Consider the following 20,593-nt stretch of genomic DNA (forward strand, 5'->3'; position numbering starts at 1 on the left):
TAGTATTTCACCGGTCGACGAGATGGAAGCGAAAAGGCGAAGAGGCGGAATGGCATACCCGCGCCCTGCCGCAGTCAACCAACTGCTCTGAGATAGAATGCGGCGGTGGCTGAGGAGAACAGAACCTTTCACAACAGAAGTTTGTGGCGATGCTCAGTGGCTTATACAAATCCATTGGGCAAGTTAGCCAATAACATTCGTCATTCTTCTTGCTGGATGCCCTTTTACCGCCACGTCATAGTCCACGAGATCAGCTGGACAATGGGGATCTTTGGGATTGATTTTCATCCCTGATTGCGGGAACTTTGAAGGTTGTGTTGGCCGGTCAGCCTCATTGGTCTCTCTTCAAGTGTGCCTAGTGAGCGCCTTTCCTCTGCACTCAGCCTACTTAACTCACATGCAGTGTACCCTCGATTCTTGTCTGTACCACCCGACCACTCGCGAGAGAGGTCTTGCTATGAGGTATGAGGCTGCCGCCCTGCAGAGGAGCGAAAAGCGAAAGGGCCAGAGGTCCCTGACACGTGGCTATCAAGGGGTTTGCTTTTTGACAAGAGTCGGTTTCAGATCCTCGTGTGAGTCTTTGTCTTTTATATTGCTTTGCTGTTGTTGGTGGTCCATCCAGCGTGCAATGTACCAGCTGCATACTGAGTAAGTGCCCGCTCTGGATTGGCTCATTATGAATAACTCCCATTCTTTTCCGGCAGTCTGGTTCACACGTAAGCCAACTGTCAGGAAGGGATTGTGGGAGAAAACGTCATGGTAGTTCCTGAATTCCTTCTCCTGGATGTGCCACGTGCGGTAACCGACCGATTCGGAGTGAAAGGGCTTCTGTACGTAGACAACAGACAGCAGACAGAGGCCATGAAGTCTCGGCGACTGATGCACACGGACTGGAAATATCCCCTACGGGTAGAAAACAGTTCTGGCATCAAACCTGATTGTTGACGCTTGAGATATGTAGGCTCGAAAAGATGAAGGCCAATACTCTTGTATGTGTTGCTATATGTACTTCTGCAAGTGGCAAGTGGTATGGTATGATAGTCAGCGGAGATAGCTGTAACAAGGTTTCAAAACCAGGCTTTAAGTCTTGGGTCTTGGATCGAAGATTTGGGCCTGGATCGCTGCTTGATGTTCAATCAGATGTGATATCCAGCCTGTCACACTTCAAGGCCGAAAAGTGACATTTGGTGCTCCTGCGGCGCTATTTCGGCAACCGTATCGAATGGTCAGATAGACCGCAACATTGAATCTTCCACAGCTTCCCTTATTCGGATGTTTCATTCCAAATAAAGCTATGTGGCAGTTATCAATGGAGACTCTTGAGCCCCAACCGAGTCCAAATGCCATTGTGCTTGCGAAATTTGTAATGTAACTCCAGATTCTTGTACTTCACCAATCTTAGTCATTACATGAGATCAGGGGAAATGTTACCTGCACTGGAAAATCTAAAACACGGCCCTTCCGCTTTTCTTGGATCACGATCTGCTTATGTGTCGGTCGATCCAGCCTCATCTATCTGTCCTCTGACTGCAGAACCCCATCCACCAGAGCCTCAGTCGCTGATTCTCTCATCTTGCAAACTGCCAGATCCGAATCTGATATGACGGCACTGAAATTGTCGGTGACCGAAAACGTCAAAACATTCGGAGGATATGGGAATGCTGCCAGGGTACTATTGTTGAAGATGATGATAGCTGGCCACAGTATTCTGTATACCTATGAAGGGGGAAGTGTATATATCTCTATCCGTATGTTTGCGTACTGGTATAGAATGACATGTGCCTGCAGGGCCTGCTAAATTGCTGGAAATGCTTTCCGTTCAGCCACTTTGCAACAAATTATACCGGGAGCTTAGGCCCTTGGCTTGAACTCTATTCGAATCGGCGATGCATGCATGATGCGATATCCAAAGAAACGCACCCTTCGGTGAGCTAGATCTATTGCTATTGGATTATGGCAATCTGCCACCAGGGGGGCCTGAATGCTTTCTCTCTTTCGTGCCCTTGCTTTTCCATCCAACCCATTTTCCCCCGCCGACTGCCATTTCCCACGAGTTAACTACGCCAGCGTGTGGAATGCCATTTCTAAACTTTGCCATACTTCGATCACCGATCCCCTCTCCACCTCACCATCCACCGACGCACTACTTCACCTAGTCGGCCCATTGCGCAACTCCCGGCTCATCAACTACTGAAAGATGACCTTTTCTCTCCCGTAGACCTCTTCTTCTGCCCAAACGATCGTACACGTCGACCGTTTCCACTGCCATACCGAATAACCAACCGCAAACCTACACTGGCCGGCTTTCATTGTCGAAGTGCGGAAGTACAACTTTCTTCTTTGTTTAACATACCAACTTCGCTCTCGAGAATTTCTGAGTCGCGTCTGCCTGCATAGTCGACGAATTCTCGTGATACTGCTCGTTGGCGCAATCCGCCGCCGAGACTCTCGACTCTTCACGGCAAGGCCTCTCGACAACAACACACATATACAGCAATAAGTTCTACGACGTGCGTGCGAGCGTCTTCTCCCAATTCATGGCGATGTTCTAATGGCTGTGGCAGTCGACTCCATACTTCATTTTGGACCAGCGGCCTCTGTCCGCTGGGCGCGTGGTGAGAGCGTCCAACAATGGATGTTCAGACGCACCCTCGAGAAGCACGTATCTTCTCGATCTTGAACGACAACGATTGTCCATCTTTTGTCATTCCCAAGAGGCAGCCATCTCCTACTCCGTCCAAGTCTTCCGTCTCCAGCTCCCCTCGGCAGAGGGCTGAGAGGCCGACTCTCCAGTCTCAACCGGCCTACGCTCGTACCTCCTCCTTTTCCTCGACCGGCTCTCCACCGCTCTTGCGCCTCTCATCGTCCTCTTCGAAGTCGTCGAGTTCGAGCATGGACTCCTCTCCATCTCCGGTAACTCCGACCTACAACTACATGGACAGCACACTCCAACCCTATGACCTGCTGATACGCCAAGACATGGCTGGCTACCTACAATCTCCCATCGCCATCACTCCAATCCTGGAACAACAGATGTTGATCGTTCCAAACATGCCTGACCCATATTCCTCCAAGCCAATTACCCCTACTCAACATCCGATTGCCCCGGCGCCTCTCCACCCTCTTCCACACTTGCCTGCAGGTCCTCCCTCCCATGCGTCCGTACCACCTCCACCCACCTCAGCTCCTTCGAGCCTCCAATCCAGAACCTCTCCAGCTAGAGCAGCGGCTCCTAGCAGCACAAAAAAGAACAAATATCCCTGTCCATACGCGCAATCGCACAATTGTCAAGCCACATTCACAACCTCCGGTCACGCCGCGCGCCACGGCAAAAAACATACCGGAGAGAAAGGCGTACATTGCCCCGTCTGCGATAAGGCATTTACGCGGAAAGACAACATGAAACAACACGAACGTACACATAAAAACTCTACATCGGCCAGAAATAGCGACGATTCGACACGTCGAAGCAAAGCCGCCATCACCAAAGACGCGCAAAAGGCCAAACAACCCAAAAAGGCGGACGCAACGATTCCGGACACGAGTCGACGATCCAGCCTGATCCATTCCCCTTTGTCCGAGGTTACTTCTCTTGCGCCCACGGCCATTGAAACGCCACTGAATGGAGAGGACCCGACCTTTTATAGCGAGCCATCCCGAATGTTCATGCCGATCCAGACCATCCCAGAGGGCGTGTCTCCAAACTCCCTCTACCCACCTTTGAGTGAGGATTCTCTCTTGGCTCATGCTCCTGATATGCAAGTACTCGACAAGTCTGCTGATCTAGGCACTGGAAGCAATGCTCCGATGCCACCAGCAACCCCACGAGGCTTCTCGGACCTGGACACCCTCGCGCAAGCCGCTGAAAGTTTCAATCCTTACTATCAACAAGGCTTGTAATTCCAATTTTCTCATCATTATCTCAACATTTTGCAAAAACGATGCTCACGAATACAAAAGAAAAGGAGGCGGCGGGCAATTTTGTTTCTGTTCCCTCCCATCCCTTGCACAGCGATGGCGTTTGAATGCTGCACGACTACAGGTGATCATGCTTTTGAAGGAGGGTCTTGTTCTCTACCACGGCCTTCCGCGCTCTCCGAATGGGATTTCCTCTATGAAACGGCCACCAATATATCCCAACAGGCATAGGGATTAGAAGTATCTTCCATTTCCGATACGACTTCTACTACTCGGACAACAAACGATTCATGATACCCCCAACTATTGTTATTCAATGTATTTCCGGAAAATGCTGTGATTGTTCACGGTTGCATCAGTTATCAGATGCTTGTAATGAGGAAACAAGGAGGCGGAATTCTCCATCGGGCCATCGTGGCGATGACTCGGTTGACCCAGCGGTCACGCTGTCCTACATGATCGAGTTGGAGTGCAACTTGTATCTTGGTGAAATATAACAATGACAAATGAATCTAAAATGTACGAATGATTCTTTCGTGGGTCTGGCCTTTCGTCGAGTCCATGTTTTGTTACCTACTCGTACTCAGGAAATTCCACGGAAAATTTAATGGCGCCAACATCGATGTTCTCGCACAGTTTGATGAGCTTTTCGTACTACATAATGAAGCTGATACACGAAAAAGAACCTCTCTTTTGCCCCAGTGTTCAGCCGGTTGGTCTACGATGAAGATCTTCAGACATCACATGATTGCTTAGGCCTGGCCTTTGAACAGACCTGAGGTCTGTCCCGGGCACTCCTTCGGTACATCAGCATTATGGTCAACCAAGAATCAGGTTCGTCGCGTCCATCTACACTTTGACTTCATCAATAGCCACAACAGTCTTGTCTTCGGTGAGAGCAAGAGTGTGGCTTGCAATTGAATACTTGACTGGGTTCTTCGCCTCGAAAATTTTGTCAAGTTCCTCAAGCTGTTCACAAGGTCAGCATAGTCAGGGGATATTGCATATACGTACCGTGCGCTTCCTAGTCTCGGGGAAGAAGAAGTATGCAAGGACTCCTTGAACAGCGGTCCAAGCCACGAAGATGATATACGTCTTCCATTCAATCTGTTTGATGGCTATTGGCCACGCAAATTGATTAATCAAACCTGCTGCGTTGACGAAGAACGACTGGAACGCCATGCCCTTGGCTCTGATTTCGAATGAAATGCATTCAACCGGGTAGAGAGACTGCAACGGGGTGATATTAAACGAGTAGACAGCTCCAAAGATGAAGATGAAGGCGAGAACTGCGTTGCCGGCGGCTTTGTTGCTGAAAACGGCATCTCCAGCGTCGACGCTTCCAGAGACCCGAGATTGAGCCAGTGTTCCAGCAGCGGCAGTCATGCAAATCCAGACAACGGAGACACCAAAAAAGCCGCTGAGCATCATCTTGCGACGACCGATCCTCTCCACGAAATGGGCTCCAAAAACGGCAAACACGAACTGGAAAACGCTGTACCCCAGTGAGACATCGGCCTTGCCGATCGAACTGTTCACTCCGGCGGTGTCCAAAACGGCGGCCATGAAATAGGATAAAGGTCCATTGCCGCACCCTACAGATATGTAAGCGGGGTTGAGCAATGCGAGCTGTTTTGTTTCTGACTTACATTGACTGAAAGCCGAGAACCAGCAGGCAGTGGCAACTCGGTAGATGCTCGACCTCTTGTTGAACAGGCCACGATAATCCCACCAGCGTTTATCCTATTTGTTGTTAGTTCCCGGCGTCGATGTACGGCACCAAAACGTACTGAACCATCCATCTCAAGGAATTCCTCATATTCGGAAAGTTGAAGTTTCACCCAGGCGGATTCACTGTTGCCGTATCCGTGCCATCTGGTGAGGGTGCAGATTGCACTCTCCCTCTTTCCACGAGTGTAAAGCCATCGTGGGCTCTCCGGAATAAGGAAACAGAAGAGACAAATGAGACCGGGGAAAACCATCTGAAGCCAGATGGGGACCAGCCACGAGTTGTTTCCCTGAATGTCCAGACCTCCGCGGGTGGCGCCGGAGGACAAAATGGCACCAGCAAGCCAGGTGGTGTTGCAGAGGCCTGTGATGACACCACGATACTTTGGATGCGCAGTCTCCACCACCCAGATGGGTCCAGCTGCAGCGGCAATTGAAACTCCAAAGCCGAGAAGGAAACGACCACCCATCATCTGGCCCTCGGATGCATTGGCAGAGGTGAGGCCCTGAACAACGGTTCCGATCACGATGAGGAGACTTCCAATGAACATGCCGACTCGACGACCCCATTGATCGATAGAAGGACCGACGAAGGGCAGGGCGCAGACTCCGCCGATCTGGTACATGGAGGTAATAAGTCCGGCCCAGATACCTTTGTTCTCGCCATGGAAGTGAGCAAGGAAGTACTCCTTGTTGTTGAGCAGACCACCAAACAACATGGTGTCGTATCCATTCATAGTCTGACAGAAGAAGCCGATGAGGAGGGCGAGGAAAAGAAGAAGTGTTCGTGGATGGGTCAATTCCACAGGTTCCTGGATCAATGCTTCGTTGAAGGCCTCGCTTCCCTTGACCTCTCTGATCTCAACAACCTGGCTCCCCTGTCATATTAGTTCACACCACACCGACGATTATAAGTGCTGTTGTTAACTTGCATCTTTGTGTTTGTCCGTTGAGCTGACTTGCTCAATCGTCTGAGCTCCATCAGCAATCTTTTCGGCCGTCGACATGCTGGTTGATCGTGCCGTCAGTCCTGGAGGTGAAATGAAGCGAGCGGGTTGAGGGATGATTCACGATGAATGCTGGACATTGACAGGCTCTTATCAACATTTGACGGCTGGCCAAGAATCGCCTAGGACGGACCTCTTCTACACCGTTCCTATCCTGGTTATTCTACAGATCAGACCATGGCTAGCATCTCTGGAGAGAAGGCTTCCCGATGTGATGCCGAAGGAGGGGGACTTCCACGCCGGGGTTGACACTAGCATCGACCACGTTTCTGGCGCACCTTGGAATTAGAGAGTCCAGGCCCCTCCCAACTGGCGTTCTTCAATCCGGGGGAATACCAAATAAGGATGCGGAGTTAATCAGGAGACTTTGACGAGAATGATGGAGGAATATCTGGAGAGAATCGAAACACGACATGTGCAACGTTCGTGGCGTATCGCTCACGGAACTCCAAGACAACAAACCCATCCAGTGGCTAGGTTTAAGGACAAGTCATACCTTGGATCTAACCGAGTTTCCTGTCGTATCGCATCGGTCAAGCAGAAATGAGTGGAAATGAGTCCGCAAAGCAACGGTCGAGCCGAAGACGAACCTTCAGAACTCATCCCCCAGATTCGCCGGCTATTCTGGAACAGTTGCAAAAATACTTCAGTCTCATGACCAACCGTTGTCGATATTCTCGCAACCAAGCTTTTGGAAGTTCTCCAGACTAGAAAGGTGTCTTTGTGCCTCTACGCACGGAATGGAGCTCTCAGCATTTGTCGTAACGGTGCTAAAAGGAAGAGAGAGCATTTCGACTGATATTGATTGCTTCGAGTCTTGAGCGGCCAACCGTTGACAAAAGAAATGGGGCCGTTTTTAGCCAAGCAAAGACCCGGAAAGTTCGACTACATTTACCCCTTAATGACCCCAAGCCCGCCATAGAGCCTGCTGGTTGAGTAACTATTTCTCCTCCGATTGGTTGGACAGCTGATTCCTTCTCCCTCATCCCGAAAATTAGGCGAAGCACCGACAACCGGCCGGAGGGTAAGCCATAATCAAGCCACTGCCCGCTTCAATATTCAACTTTCGTCTAGTCCACTTTCTTGCCATCACCAATACCGCCTCGAACTCGAGTCCTCCGTGCCATTTTCTCGAAGCCGCAGAAGCCACGACCTGCACCTAAAATGCCCAGTGCGCGAACTCGATACTTCTTCTCGCTTGGCTTCTACTGCGGCCAATTCACAAACGCCTCGGCGTCTCATATTAAGGTTCATCCCCGGCCTTCAAATGACTAACTATCCTATTTATGGGAGCCAGCCTCGTAGACCAGAGACGTCTATGTAGGGTCTCAATATCGCCAACCTTCCGACCTCCGTTCTGCTTCCGGGACCCATCACGTCTGCCCAGCGGAAACGCACGGGGTGGTGTTATATCAAGTATTTGGGCCTCAGTCCTATTCCGGGGCTGTCTGGCTAATTCTCGGGGTCAAAGCCGTAGGCTAGGTAAGGATTCCATTCGCGGATGTTCTGGTTTGCTAGATGGTGTGTGAGTGGTGCCAAACCCGGCATTATCCTGCGTCTGTGTTGACAATACTATCGAGGCAGCAGAGGTGCAACGGACGTCTGATCAAGGATATGGCACCAAAAGACCGAATATGCAATGACAGATTTTATCACCATCCGTCTCGAGTTCTTCTGGAATCAATGCCATTAGGACGTCTGACCAGCCTTGGCTAGAGAATTTTACAGGACCGCTTTGCCTCTCGGTCGCTTCACGAGCATTTGCAGCTCTTGTTTGTCACATCATACTATTGCCGTATCAAGCAATCATGTCCGTCTCATTCGATGTCTCTCTCGTGCCACCGATTCTCTTTCCTGTTGCTGGAGGAAAGGGTCGCACTCTAACTATAGATCCACTTCTTCCCTTCAGACCGTTACCATGTTTGCCATGAGCTGTGGCAAATGGGAGAATTGTCCTCGCTGGGGTCGAGAGGCGGGCGAGATCGTGGATGGAGGAACCGATCATCGGGTTTCCCCTGACCCCTTCGGCAGAACTCTGGGCGCACAATGCATATCTCGAGGTTCCTCTGATATTTGGCACTTCCTCTGCCATTTTCGGAACGAGTTCAAGTACGGGCTAAAATCTCTTCGCACGAATGGATCTCTAACTTCATCTCCACGTCGCACCATTTGAGTACTGGAGGCCTTAAAGTTTGCAAGACTCCACGCCTTCGGTCTGGAGAGGAGCCCGTTGTCAAAGAGCGATCTATCTCCTGCGATGCCCATCCACCCTGGAAAACGTTCAACGACTTTTCAGACGAGGTTAATGAGGGCTGTCGTCCCGAAATGACGTTCGCATTCGTCCAAAGCCCCCATTAATTATGGGTTGAATGTGGTGTGGTTGAGTGCAAGCTAACGGTTTTGCATTGACGACGTCTCCCTCATATTTCTCCGCTATGATTCGAAATCTAACTCCGGGTCTCCAATTGATCTAATATCCCATCAGCAGCACATGGGAAACACTCGGCCAGAACCATGAGAAGCCGGTCGTCCTCCTGACTCGCGTGATAACTTCATCACAATTCAGCAAGCTCAAGTCTATCGCATGATGCCGTCAACAATATCCATTCCGACCGCGTGAAGGAAAAAAAAAAAAAAAAAAGAGGCAAAGAAAACTCAGCTTCACCCTTCTGTTCATTGAACATAATCACCCCTCAACCCTCGATAGAGGCCATCCCATGCTTATCATACCGACTGCCTTGAACAGGATTCCTCTTCAAGATATCCGCGATCTCCGCCATTTCGACATCCGACAGCTCAACCCGTGTGGAGTTCTCAATCACTCTTTCCGGCTTCGTCGCGCCGGGGATCGGTATAATAGTACCCAACGTGACCTGCTGTCCGTCCTCGGTCGTGATAGTCCGTCCACTGAGCCCACGCACCCACGCGATCGCAACTTGCCCCTTTGTCACGCCCTTGCGGGCCGCAAGCTTCTCGACCTCGTCGACAATCTGATTATTGAACTCCAGCGCATCATCCTGGAACCGGGGTAGAGTTTTGCGGAAGTCCCCGTGGGGAATGTCGCTATTACTCTGGATGCGTTCACCGGTCAACGCGCCGCGTGATAGCGGACTGTACGCGACGATCGGAATGCCCAATTTCGCGCACGTCGCCGCCACGCCATTGCGCAGGATGTCCGTGGTCCAGAGCGAGAGTTCGACCTCGACGGCAGCGATCGGATGGATCGCGTGCGCCTTCTCGATCGTGCTGGCTTTCACTTCGGACAGGCCGATGCCGCCGATTTTGCCTTCCTTGACGAGCTGGGCGAGGGTGGTGATTGTTTCTTCGAGAGGCACTTTCGGGTCGACACGCGCGCATTCGAAGATGTCGATGCTTTTCTTCCCATCGAGGACTGCGAGGCAGTCTTCGACGCTGCGGCGGACGTTTTTGGCGGATCCGTCCGGGCGCAACTCGCCGGGGGCTAGACCACCCTTGATGCTCAGGACCACTTTGTTGGCGTCATCGGGATAGAGCGTGAAATATTCGTTCAGCAAGTGGCAGGAGTGGCGGGTGGGGGTGCCATAGAGCTCGCCGCCGTTCCAGAAGTTGGCGCCTTGTGCGAGGGCGGTGGACATGGCGGCGTAGCTGTCGGTTGCCGGCTGCGGGTTGCGGCGCCAGGTTAGGCCCATGAGGCCGTAGCCGATGGGACCGATGGGCCTGGAGACGAGGGTGAGCGAATGAGACATGTTGACGTTGATATTGATGAGTTGTTTGTTTCAAAAGATTCAGACGATTTGGTGAGGTATGGAGTCTTTGAATCTTTTCGAGTATGTGAACGTCTGATACGTTCGATTTCGAATTTGTGAGGACTCTCTTTTCTGTCCGTTGTCCTAGCACAAATAACATGCAGTGACTTTTGTTTTCTTCGGGAGGCCACCTTGGTGGGGGCTATCACTTTGTCGCTGTCGTAATGTGATAGATGTGGACTGGGTCTCTGATCCCACCTCAAACTGAACTGAATCTACGGCTGTCTTGTCTCGTCTCGGTTACCGTATCGGGGGAATGTATGCTCCGGTGCAGAAGTTCGAGTCCTTTCGGTTGGGACAAATGAAACCAGACAAGAGAGCTGGCAGAGTGAAGGAATCAAGCTAGTGAGTCCTTGGGTATGAGATCCGGGATCGTTTCCTGCAGGTTTACTGAGAGAGGCGGATCAATATGCAGAGGAGCGGAGATATTGATGTTAAAGTGTTAAAATCCGTCATGTACCATAGACACAGGCAAACAAGAACAGGTCGTGATAAGCTGGGCGCATTAGATACGTACACGGCACCCAGAGCCCCTATGAGAAATAAACAAGATACTCACTGAACCGAAGAAAGAAGGGGAAAGGCTTTGCATCTCCATCTCGCGCTCGCGTTCTGTTGTTCACCGAAACCAAACACTCAAGTCCGCTTCACGAGTAATGTCAGATATAACGAGTATTCATCAAGAAGCCGCGGGCGGAGGACTGGCACTTGGTTTTCCTTTCCGAAAATCACTCGAGATTGACCGTAAAGACTCATTACACGCCATGACGAGAATGACGAGGCAGATGGAATTGCGGGACCAAGAAGATGAAAAGTCCTCCGAAACAGAAGAATGGACCGGTAAGACAAAAGGGTGGGATAGGTATGTTACGTACAGTATGTCATTTGTGCAATAAGATAATAGACAAAACTTCCAGATGCTACCTATGGAACACATGTTGATGTTGATGATGGTTTTCGGATACGCTGAGCGCAGAACAGAAGTGACGGACGGACGACTCGTCAACCAATACACACATTTCTTTCACATCCAGAAATGGCCATGATTGATCAAATATCGTCGACGATGTCTTTCACACTGCGCCATCATTCCCATGTTTCTCCCGGGCGGAATCTGATGCGACGGGGGCCCTCATCTTCCTTACCACCCCCTCCCGTATACACAACTGCCAACGCCAATCCTTGAGTCATTCATCATCTCTGTGAAAGTTATTCAAGGGCGTCAGTAGAAACACTTTTCCTCCCAAGTCCCATCCAATTCCCATTGCAGTCGATTCAACCTTCACCGATCTCAATGTTGAGAACCCTCTCCGGCTCTTGGTACATATTTTGATTAGAAACAATGCTCCCTTGCTTTGATTGTTCGAGTCTTGGTAAGAACGGTAAAAATGGGTGAGCCCGTGGTGGCTTCGCTCGCTGAATTCAGACGTCCACTCCGGGTATAATCTCTATGCTAATCTGGAGGCCAAAGGTTTCATGTCGCAAAAAAGAAAAAGGGCCAAGAACCCATCAAGTACTCCAAATTTCCCTGCTTCATGTGTGTTTATACCCGTCTTTGTCGTCAATTGGCCGGTCGCAATGCTGAAAAAGAGAAAACAGAAAAAGAAAAAAACGTCACTTTGATCAAGGGTATCATTTGTCGTCTTGTATCTTTGCACAGCAAATCGATTTAAGCCTGATGATGGCCCACCGTCGTGAACGAAGTCATTCAAATTGATCATTTTGGGTATCGGTGACGGTGTCACTCAAGTTGATGAGGAGTTGGGCGAGACATCGTTTGGTTGCGGCATCATCCCGAAGGACATTGGAAAAGGTCGCATCTCGCAGTGGCTCGGGAAGGCACTGTCGAAGTGCTTGACGTGCTCGGTTATTATCACTCAGCCTAGGTAATTTGTTAGTGAAAGGTATCGGGGGGGATCATTTTACGACCAACCTCAAAAAGCATCGAACCACATGTTTCAAAAGGCGGACTGTTTGGGTCTCCACCAAGCCGATGACCATATTGCTCAATACGGTGCCGACGGCATAAAAACGTTCATACGTGGCACAGATATAGCCGAGGCCTGTGTCGTCGAGTAAAATTTTCTGCACAATAAAAATAGCAACGGTCTTGGACAGTTCGCTGCCTGTTTCCATGATGCGGAGACACAGGGGGATGATTTCGGTGGTCAGGAGAAACGTGATGGTCGGAGAAGAGTTATTCGAATTTCCATGTGCTCCTGGAGTACCGCTCGGATTCATGGATACACTTGATGATGGTTCATTCTTGACCAGAGCGCCGATAACTCCCAGCGATGTGAGACGAAGATACTCAAAGGGCCTCGATTTAGACGTGGTGTTCAGGAAAGGATAGAGAAACAATGGAATATGAGCTGACCAGCTTCATTAGCAAAGGTTGAAGGAGTCTAGGGTCCATGTCAGGTGTCTCACCACTGAGAAAGAGACCCCGGGTCTCATTGTGGCTTGCCACACATTGAAGTAATGCCAAAGCATTGCATACACGGTTACTGGCAGCCGCGGTGAGTTGACTCGGGTTCAGGAGGGGATAGACTGAAATAATCTCCTGGAGTAAGCTGGTCATGACACCAAAACTGTGCCAGAGCACCAACGCGAGCTCGGGAACTTGTTCCCTCTTCTTGCTCAACTCCATCAATGCCCCTTCTCTTCTATTTGGGTCCATCAACTCGGCCACCCATTGTAAAACCTTGCGATTCTCTTCTGAAAGCTGTTGTTCCATGCCGGGAGATCCTTGCTCGTTCATTGTGGTCAAAGAGGCACCCATCGCGTTCGGGCCGTTATCGGCCGAGGACTGTCGGTTGTTGTTCTGCTGCGCGTGAGACGAGCTATGATTTTGGCTGATGGCAAGACGATTGTAGTGCTGTTGTTGAGCGGCCGCTGCAGCCACCGCCGCGGCCTGAGCTTGAGCCTGTTGTTGTCCATGACTCAAGCCTTGATGATTTTGCTGCGGCGCGTTATGCTGCCAGGCGGATTGTTCATGTTGGCCGTATTGTTGCTGGTGGGAATAAAGATGCTGGGTTTGAAGCATGGTGTGGGAAATCTCGGTTCGGTTCAGGTCAAGTCCAGTCAAAGTCGGGTCACGTCAGAGTCATTCTCGGCTGAAAGGGTAAGAGCGATAAGAATGTCGAAGAGAAGAGCGAGACACAAGCCGACCGGTAATTTGACGACAGATGTGACAATGCGGGTTGGATTGGAGATGGATGGGAAATACAATGATTGAATGGCAGGATGGGAGACGAGAAACAAGGGCAAGGAGGTGATGGTGAAAGCGGGGAATTTTGGTCAGCCTGATTCACCGCTGCCTTAATGAGCTGCAGCCTGGCGTCTCAAGACGAAGTAATTAAAATTGGCTCGCCGCTCACGTGCGACCCGCGCAGAACGTGCCGCTTTTAAAACCATCCTCTCCAGCACGCGCAGCAACGAAACGAAGGATCTAAGATTGGGACGACAACAGCCCCCAGCTCCCCTGTTTTGGTGGTTTTGCGTGTTTCGCGACCACTTCCTGTCTCCACGGTCCGCTAGCACACAGCCATTTCCCCCAACCCTATACCAATCTCATTTGCATAGGATCGGTGATACAAGTAAAAGCGTGAAACCCATAGGGTGGCAATTTATGGAAGCCCTTGACGGGACATTCTACCTGGGTCAAAGTCAAGTAGATCTTGGATGCGAAACGAATGGAAAGAGCTTGTCATGTAGAATGCGTTTGTATCTGACCATGGAGGTCTACCAGGGGAGGAACGGTTAGCCCAGGGACTGGATCGACACTTGTGAGTGTTTCGCCGAGTTCTTTAAAGGATCTCCGAAAACTCTCTACACAGGTAAGTGCACCGGGACAGCATCATGCCTCATCTTGTCCAAGACAACACTCAAGACGGTCGACGGAAATGTCGAATTCTTCGCACAAGCACCAAGGAAGTGCTGAATCAAAGGTGTCGACATGGGAACATACATCGATTCTTCGCGGGTACCCACACCAAGTTGCTGAAATACGTTATGCGGGTAGTGACACATGTCTTTTTGTTTGAACAACGAACAAACCTTCAAAAATCATCCCCGCGGTGAATGTTCTCTACTTTCATGTGAGATCCCAGGCAGATAGGACCTCTCTTTTTTTGCATTACAAGAGGATAAAACACCCAGACATTTGAGACGTATGAACGGTGGTACGAGCTTGATCCCTCTTTCAGACAGGCATTGGGAAGGCTCAGATCGGTCCCGACTGTGTGGCCGATCAGGAGGGGAAAAAAAAAAAAAAAAAGGTCATGATGAAGAACATGCCCAGGCATCGGAGTTTGTGTCAGTAGCAGGAGAAAGTCCGCGCCAGCAAGTACTCATCGGCGCCCCAGGCGAGAGGAATCCGTGCTGCCGTCCGACACCTTCCCCCTCCCTTCCCCCTGTGGCATGCGACTATTTCGGAAGTACGCCTACTCCATCATTGCTTCATTGAGGTAGTGGATGTTGCAGCGGCGTCGAAGTAGGAAGACTCCCGATCGGTGTTGTTTGTGCTCCATTTCGCAGCCAGGAATATACGACTGTTATACGGCAGCGACATGACGCATATGATGGAGGTCTCTATACATACGGGACGACGATTGTGTTCGATATACCGGAACGATGAAAGAATATTTGTTTATTTTGGGCATTTTTGGACAACGGCGGTCAGGGTTGGTTAACTATTCGAACTCTGCAGCTTTGAGTTTGGAGTTGTGCAAGAACCTTTTTATCGCTTAATGTAGTTGATGTGAGAAATGTAACCATGATGGCAACGGGTGTAGTAATACGATCACCCACCTACAGAGACGCATGTCTCAATCTTCTCAACTGCTGTTCGGAACACTAAGATCTTCCCAGCCGCCGGGATCGTCTCCTCCCCGTGTCATTCGAGGCTGTCTCCAGTGCCTTTTTCTCCTTCGCGGGCTCTTCTTTCATCTTCTTGCCGTTCTTGGCACCTTTTCCCGTGCCATTGGCCTCTACCGTTCCGTTAACCTTGGGCTGAGCCTCCTCTTCTGGCTCATCCTTAACCTGGGCCTTCCCGCCTCGAGCAGGAGTATTCTTTGGCATGACCTCTTCATCTTCGTCGTCAGCTTCTTCAGCAGCTGCTTTACGTTTCTTCCCCTTTGGCTTCTTCGGTTTCTCCTCGTCCTCATCAAGTCCCTCGGCTTCACTCATTTCCTTGGCCACGGGTCCGGTTTTCTTTTGCACAGACGGTACCACGGCACTGGTCCGCCCTCCTACGGTGAGGAAAGCGATCTTCTCACCATTTGGCAAAATATTGGCGTTTCCTTTCTTTCCTTTAGCCCAACGATGCTTAAACAACCAGTCATCCGGGAACTGTTCGGAATCAGCCAAGAGCTCGACTGCCGTTCGGCAAATGTAGTGGACGGATTGGTGTAATCGGGTGATTTGTTCGTCTGTCAGCGTGTTGGCGTATTGTTCAGGATGTATCTTTGCATTGTACATGATCTCGTCCCCGACCCAATTACCAATACCGCTGATAATTGCCTGGTCCAATAGCATAGCTTTGATCGGAACTTTCTTCGCTTTGCACTTCTCTTTCAACCAGGCCACGGTCACGATGTCCCTGTCGATAACCGGGTCCGGACCGTTTTCCTTCAAGGGTGTCTCATTCCGGATCTGGGATGCCGGGCAATCTACCAGTCGAATTCTGGCAAATCGTCTCATATCCACAAATGCCGCTTCAATTGCTTCTTCTCCATTTTCTGGTTTGGTTTCGATCATGAACTTCACGAATTTGGGCGGCCATGGTTCGTTCTCCCCACCCGCCTTCGGTTGGTAGTAGTAGGTGTGCTCAGATTTGAATTTCAACCAACCAGACATGCCAAAATGCATGACTGGATGAGGTGGGCTGGACATGATGATCCAGAAATACTTGCCCTGTTGACCTGCATCGACGATTTTCTTGCCAGTCATATGCTCCTGAAATTCGGCCGCTGACGTTCCAGCCTTGCCAAAGACATTGTTGTCTTCGGTGGCGATGACTTTGGAGAGGGTTTTGCCGACCAGAAGCTTTCGGATATAGTGTACTGTTCGTGCGACTTCGCCGATTTCAGGCATGGTGATTGTTGAGCTGAGTGGATATGGTGTGGGGAAGAATTGATTCTAGAGAAAGAGGAGGTTGGGAGTGATCAGCCTCTCAATCCTGAGTGGAATCTGGCTTTTGTCAAACTTGACGAGAGAGACAATACATTCAACTGAACGAACGCAAAATCCAATTCAACAACGAGAACGAAGAATCAATTGTGACGTACTTTTGTACATGAGGGGGAAACGATTGAGATGCCGAGTCACCAACGCGTATCGACGCGTAAAGTGGTTTGCTGGATCATGATGCAAGTTGGCTGACTAAGCTGCAGCACACCAGCTTGGAGCATCCACTGGACAACGACAATGCTATCTCCTCTAAGAGAGTAACAGGGGGACGACATTACATTGCCTCGGAGATATCAGTAAAGGATTGACTCCGCTGGACCTTCAATACATCTTAATTCGACTCAACATCGATCTCTCCCGAACTCACCCATCAAGCTGGCGTGGTTTTGGACATCGCCGTCACCTTCTTCCACGTCGACCCCGACATCAACCTCTCCTCCACCCGCTCATCCCCCGTCAGATCTACAAAGTCGCTCCCTCCCGGCTTCTCGACCACAGCCACGCCTCATAATGTCCAAACCAACCTCCCCTCCTCCCCAGCTCACACCACAATTCTGCTTTAACACACGGGTTCTCCGAGACTTCCTGCGCCTCTCCCGCTCCAGCATCGACGACAGCATCTCCACCAACCTCAATGCCCTAATGACCCCCTCCTCCACATCCCCCTTCGATCCATCCTCCACTTCGATCCGCAACCCGTCATTACCCTCGTCCCTAAACCCGCGCCAACCCATCCCGGCCTCTACCACCCAGGCATTTCTCGACTCCGTCTTGTTCCCTTCCTGGGACTCTCGGTCCAGCGTAATATCCTACTGCACGTCCGTCGCGACGTCGCCTGATCCCGACGACCCGGACCTCATTGAGCGCGAAGCCCTGAATCGGAAAGATGCCGACCGCATCGTGGACGAGAGACTTGATCCGTATTCCGGCCGTTTCTTCCCCCGCGAGGCACGGACGGAGCAGTTAGCTGCGCTGCTGAGGAATGAGAACGCAGTCGAAGGGATTGTGAGGACGAGGACATGGGGGATAGTCACGGAAAGATGTGAGGGCGTCGAAGGAACATGGGAGGATGCGTGGGAGAAATGGCAAAGGAGCAAAGATAAAAGTCCTTGATTTTGAAACTATGACATATTGAAAGTAATGAAAGTCATCGTTGGACTAAAGGCAGCTTCGAAACGGGTTGTCTTCATCTCATTTCGTCGGGATACATGTGTATCTTCAATCGTGAATGGCGCTCGGGAACGTTTGGAAAGCAAGCGAAAAGACCTGCTATGAGCCGAGCGTGTGAACAGGGAGGATGCACCGCGATGTTGCATCGGACCTTCAAGCTACAGAAGCAGCTGTAGGTGGATGAATGATCTGGACACTTCAGATCGCATGCTTATGTATATATATGACGTACAACTACTGTTACGATATAACAGGTGATCGAGATGGAATGGAACGGTGTGATGTTGGAATGGAAACGCCACTCTCGACCTAACCTGATATGATACATGATATAGAAACCTTTCCACTTAAGATTGATGAAGTGGACAGATGGACGACCAGGAATGCTCGGGGTATAGACATCAAACCTGGAACCCCAAAAGAGAGGCTTCATAGTAAATCTAAACCAAGGGTGTCATTCTCCACTCATTTATATTCCGATTTGCAGATTTACATGGTGGGTATCAATATACAACATAACAGATCGTAGAGCTAGCTCCCCAAGCGCTCTGTACCGTGTATGTCCGTTCCCTTTCGTTCATTGCGACTTCTCTTCTCATATGCATGCCAAAATGTCTTCCGTGAGTATATGCCGTTTAATTCATTTATGCAACCCCCTTTTCCATATGCAAACTGAGTTGTCTTTGCCATGCAATACCACATCGACTTATGTCTTTGCCACATCGTCCGAAAACTCACCTCTGGGCTTTCAATATAACGAGAGAGAGAGAAATTTGCTCAAGTTGATGGATGATCACCATCCGCCACCACTGAGTCCAGCGATCTGCGCGATCCGTTCTGTATCATTGAGATTCTTGCCGTTAGCTTTGCCTTTGCCCACATCGCTTTCAACCTGGCGGAAGCTGGTGTATGCGAGTTTCTCGAGTGAGACATTAACGAGACGCGACCAGTAGTGCAGAAGTTCCTGGATATCCGGGACATGGACGTCGTTGATGACCATCCGTTCTGAAACCTCGTGGTGGTAGTTACCGTTGACGTGCGTGGAGTCAATGTGTCCGTTGCTATTGCCGTTGGTCATGTGCACATCGCCATCCTCTTCTTGCTCTTCCTCGGGATCCACATCCGAATCGGCGGAGAAATACGCCTCGTCGACACGCTTTAGCCACTCCTTTTGGCTCTGTGGGCTCGATCCATTCATGATTGCCACCTCGCCTCGCGTCTGTTGGAGGATCATAGCTACATCATCGACTTTGATCTGGCCGCCGCCATTGGTGCAGCCGCCGGGACATGCCATGACTTCGACATAGGCGTAGTCGCTGCCACTACCTCCACCAGAAGTAGCGGACCTTCTCACAGCACCAGGTAATTTTGATTGTTTCGGCGGTTTCAGTTTGCGGACGAGATTCTGAATATTTCGGAATCCATAGTATCGAGCGCATTTCATGAGAGATTGGCCCGTGGAGGAGAGAAGTGTATATTCCACGACGTCGGCGTTACGGCCTCGCTGCACGGAGATGGTGCTGCCCGGATTTTGGGCTTGTTCACTCACGACGACGTGGTAGAGGTAACCACCCGAAGAGCCGGCGGCGGTGTTCTGTTCACTCCGCCGTCGAGGTTGGGGGAAGAGGAAACTTGCGATGCGGGAGTCGGGAAAAGGTGCTCGCTCGGAAGAGGAGAGTGGCTTCAGTGGCAGTTGACAGAGCTGGACACCGCGCGCGTCGGCGAGGGAAAGCAGCTCGCGGGAGGTGATCACACAGTCGACATCTCGGACAGGTGTGTTGGACATATACACATCCATAGCATCGTTGGAAGGCTGCCACCAGCGATCCGTGAGTTCTTCTCTGCTCGCTTCGAGTTTCTTGTCAAAACAAGGCATTATTGCCAAGTGCCATATCTGTGAAGGATGAATACCAAGCGTCCGGCTTAGGACGGACTTGAGTAGTGTTCCCGACAACGCTTGAGGAGACTTCAAGGTCGACAGATGCGGGAGGATATGAGGATGTGTCTTTTCCGCATAGCAGATCCAACCGGGACAAGCAGACGTCAAGACCGGTTTTGGTTTCGACTGGTTGGCTATGACATCTGCGACCTCTTCTGCTCCGAGCACGAGACAGGCTTCTCGAATTTGATTTGTGTCCACCACATATGTGAAACCACTATGGTGCTGGCCACCTATCCGCAAGCCTTGTGATCCACTTAAGAACTGTTCAATCATAAACCCAGCTCTTTTCTCTGATATACCATACGTAGCCGCAAGACTGGCACGGACTTGCGGGCTCACGCTGGCGACGAAGACCTTCGCATTCGAAAGAGGAGGCACGTGCCCGTTGACAACGCCATTTTTACGGTCGATCAAATACCGCGCGTCCAGAGAACGGTATGAGTCGAGGGTATTCAGGACTTCTGTATGCGACTGGAGAGAAACGAGGACTGCCTCCGCGGAGGTCACACAGCCCGAACATGCCAGGCAATCGGTCAGCGAGACGGATGCGGGCGCGGGATTTTCCGCCTGGACTTTGTCTTCGGTCGTGACTTCGTAAGGGTTATAATTCTCTTGTTTCGGGAGGGTCTCGACGGGTTTAATGCAGGCGACACCGGGAGATATGAAGTCGTTGAGGTCGTCCACGGACAAGATTGCACTCATGGTCGAGAAGTGGCGACCGCGGCAGGGGCTGTACCTGGTACCGACGAAGCTGTGGTGATGTCTTCAATTACAGATCCGGTGAAAATGAGTTGCTCGTGATCGGAATTTTCAAGCTGAGGAATGCAACAAAGGCTGTTGACCCGTTGAAC

At 50.7% G+C, this 20,593-nt stretch overlaps 7 protein-coding genes across 7 annotated transcripts; 2 read left to right on the forward strand and 5 right to left on the reverse strand.

Annotated features, from left to right (window-relative positions):
* Nucleotides 1-2,631: 2,631 nt before the first annotated feature.
* Z518_05886 (uncharacterized protein) lies at nucleotides 2,632-3,900 on the forward strand (the record flags this gene model as incomplete). The annotated part of the gene is made up of 1 exon (XM_013416696.1): nucleotides 2,632-3,900. The coding sequence occupies one exon, from the start codon at nucleotides 2,632-2,634 to the stop codon at nucleotides 3,898-3,900; it is 1,269 nt and encodes a 422-aa protein (XP_013272150.1).
* Nucleotides 3,901-4,767: 867 nt separating this feature from the next.
* On the reverse strand, nucleotides 4,768-6,653 carry Z518_05887 (uncharacterized protein; the record flags this gene model as incomplete). The annotated part of the gene is made up of 5 exons (XM_013416697.1): nucleotides 4,768-4,887; nucleotides 4,933-5,513; nucleotides 5,568-5,661; nucleotides 5,709-6,524; nucleotides 6,606-6,653. The coding sequence occupies 5 exons, from the start codon at nucleotides 6,651-6,653 to the stop codon at nucleotides 4,768-4,770; spliced, it is 1,659 nt and encodes a 552-aa protein (XP_013272151.1).
* Nucleotides 6,654-9,346: 2,693 nt separating this feature from the next.
* Z518_05888 (uncharacterized protein) lies at nucleotides 9,347-10,378 on the reverse strand (the record flags this gene model as incomplete). The annotated part of the gene is made up of 1 exon (XM_013416698.1): nucleotides 9,347-10,378. One exon carries the CDS (start codon nucleotides 10,376-10,378, stop codon nucleotides 9,347-9,349), a length of 1,032 nt encoding a protein of 343 aa, XP_013272152.1.
* Nucleotides 10,379-12,142: 1,764 nt separating this feature from the next.
* Z518_05889 (uncharacterized protein) lies at nucleotides 12,143-13,484 on the reverse strand (the record flags this gene model as incomplete). The annotated part of the gene is made up of 3 exons (XM_013416699.1): nucleotides 12,143-12,320; nucleotides 12,372-12,810; nucleotides 12,869-13,484. 3 exons carry the CDS (start codon nucleotides 13,482-13,484, stop codon nucleotides 12,143-12,145), a joined length of 1,233 nt encoding a protein of 410 aa, XP_013272153.1.
* A 1,811-nt stretch (nucleotides 13,485-15,295) lies between these two features.
* Nucleotides 15,296-16,534, reverse strand: Z518_05890 (formamidopyrimidine-DNA glycosylase; the record flags this gene model as incomplete). Its single annotated transcript, XM_013416700.1, has 1 exon — nucleotides 15,296-16,534. One exon carries the CDS (start codon nucleotides 16,532-16,534, stop codon nucleotides 15,296-15,298), a length of 1,239 nt encoding a protein of 412 aa, XP_013272154.1.
* A 606-nt stretch (nucleotides 16,535-17,140) lies between these two features.
* Nucleotides 17,141-17,743, forward strand: Z518_05891 (uncharacterized protein; the record flags this gene model as incomplete). The annotated part of the gene is made up of 1 exon (XM_013416701.1): nucleotides 17,141-17,743. The coding sequence occupies one exon, from the start codon at nucleotides 17,141-17,143 to the stop codon at nucleotides 17,741-17,743; it is 603 nt and encodes a 200-aa protein (XP_013272155.1).
* Nucleotides 17,744-18,593: 850 nt separating this feature from the next.
* Nucleotides 18,594-20,444, reverse strand: Z518_05892 (uncharacterized protein; the record flags this gene model as incomplete). The annotated part of the gene is made up of 1 exon (XM_013416702.1): nucleotides 18,594-20,444. The coding sequence occupies one exon, from the start codon at nucleotides 20,442-20,444 to the stop codon at nucleotides 18,594-18,596; it is 1,851 nt and encodes a 616-aa protein (XP_013272156.1).
* Between the last annotated feature and the right edge of the window lie 149 nt (nucleotides 20,445-20,593).

Source organism: Rhinocladiella mackenziei, assembly GCF_000835555.1.
Source record: "Rhinocladiella mackenziei CBS 650.93 unplaced genomic scaffold supercont1.4, whole genome shotgun sequence".
NCBI classification, from domain to species: domain Eukaryota; kingdom Fungi; phylum Ascomycota; class Eurotiomycetes; order Chaetothyriales; family Herpotrichiellaceae; genus Rhinocladiella; species Rhinocladiella mackenziei.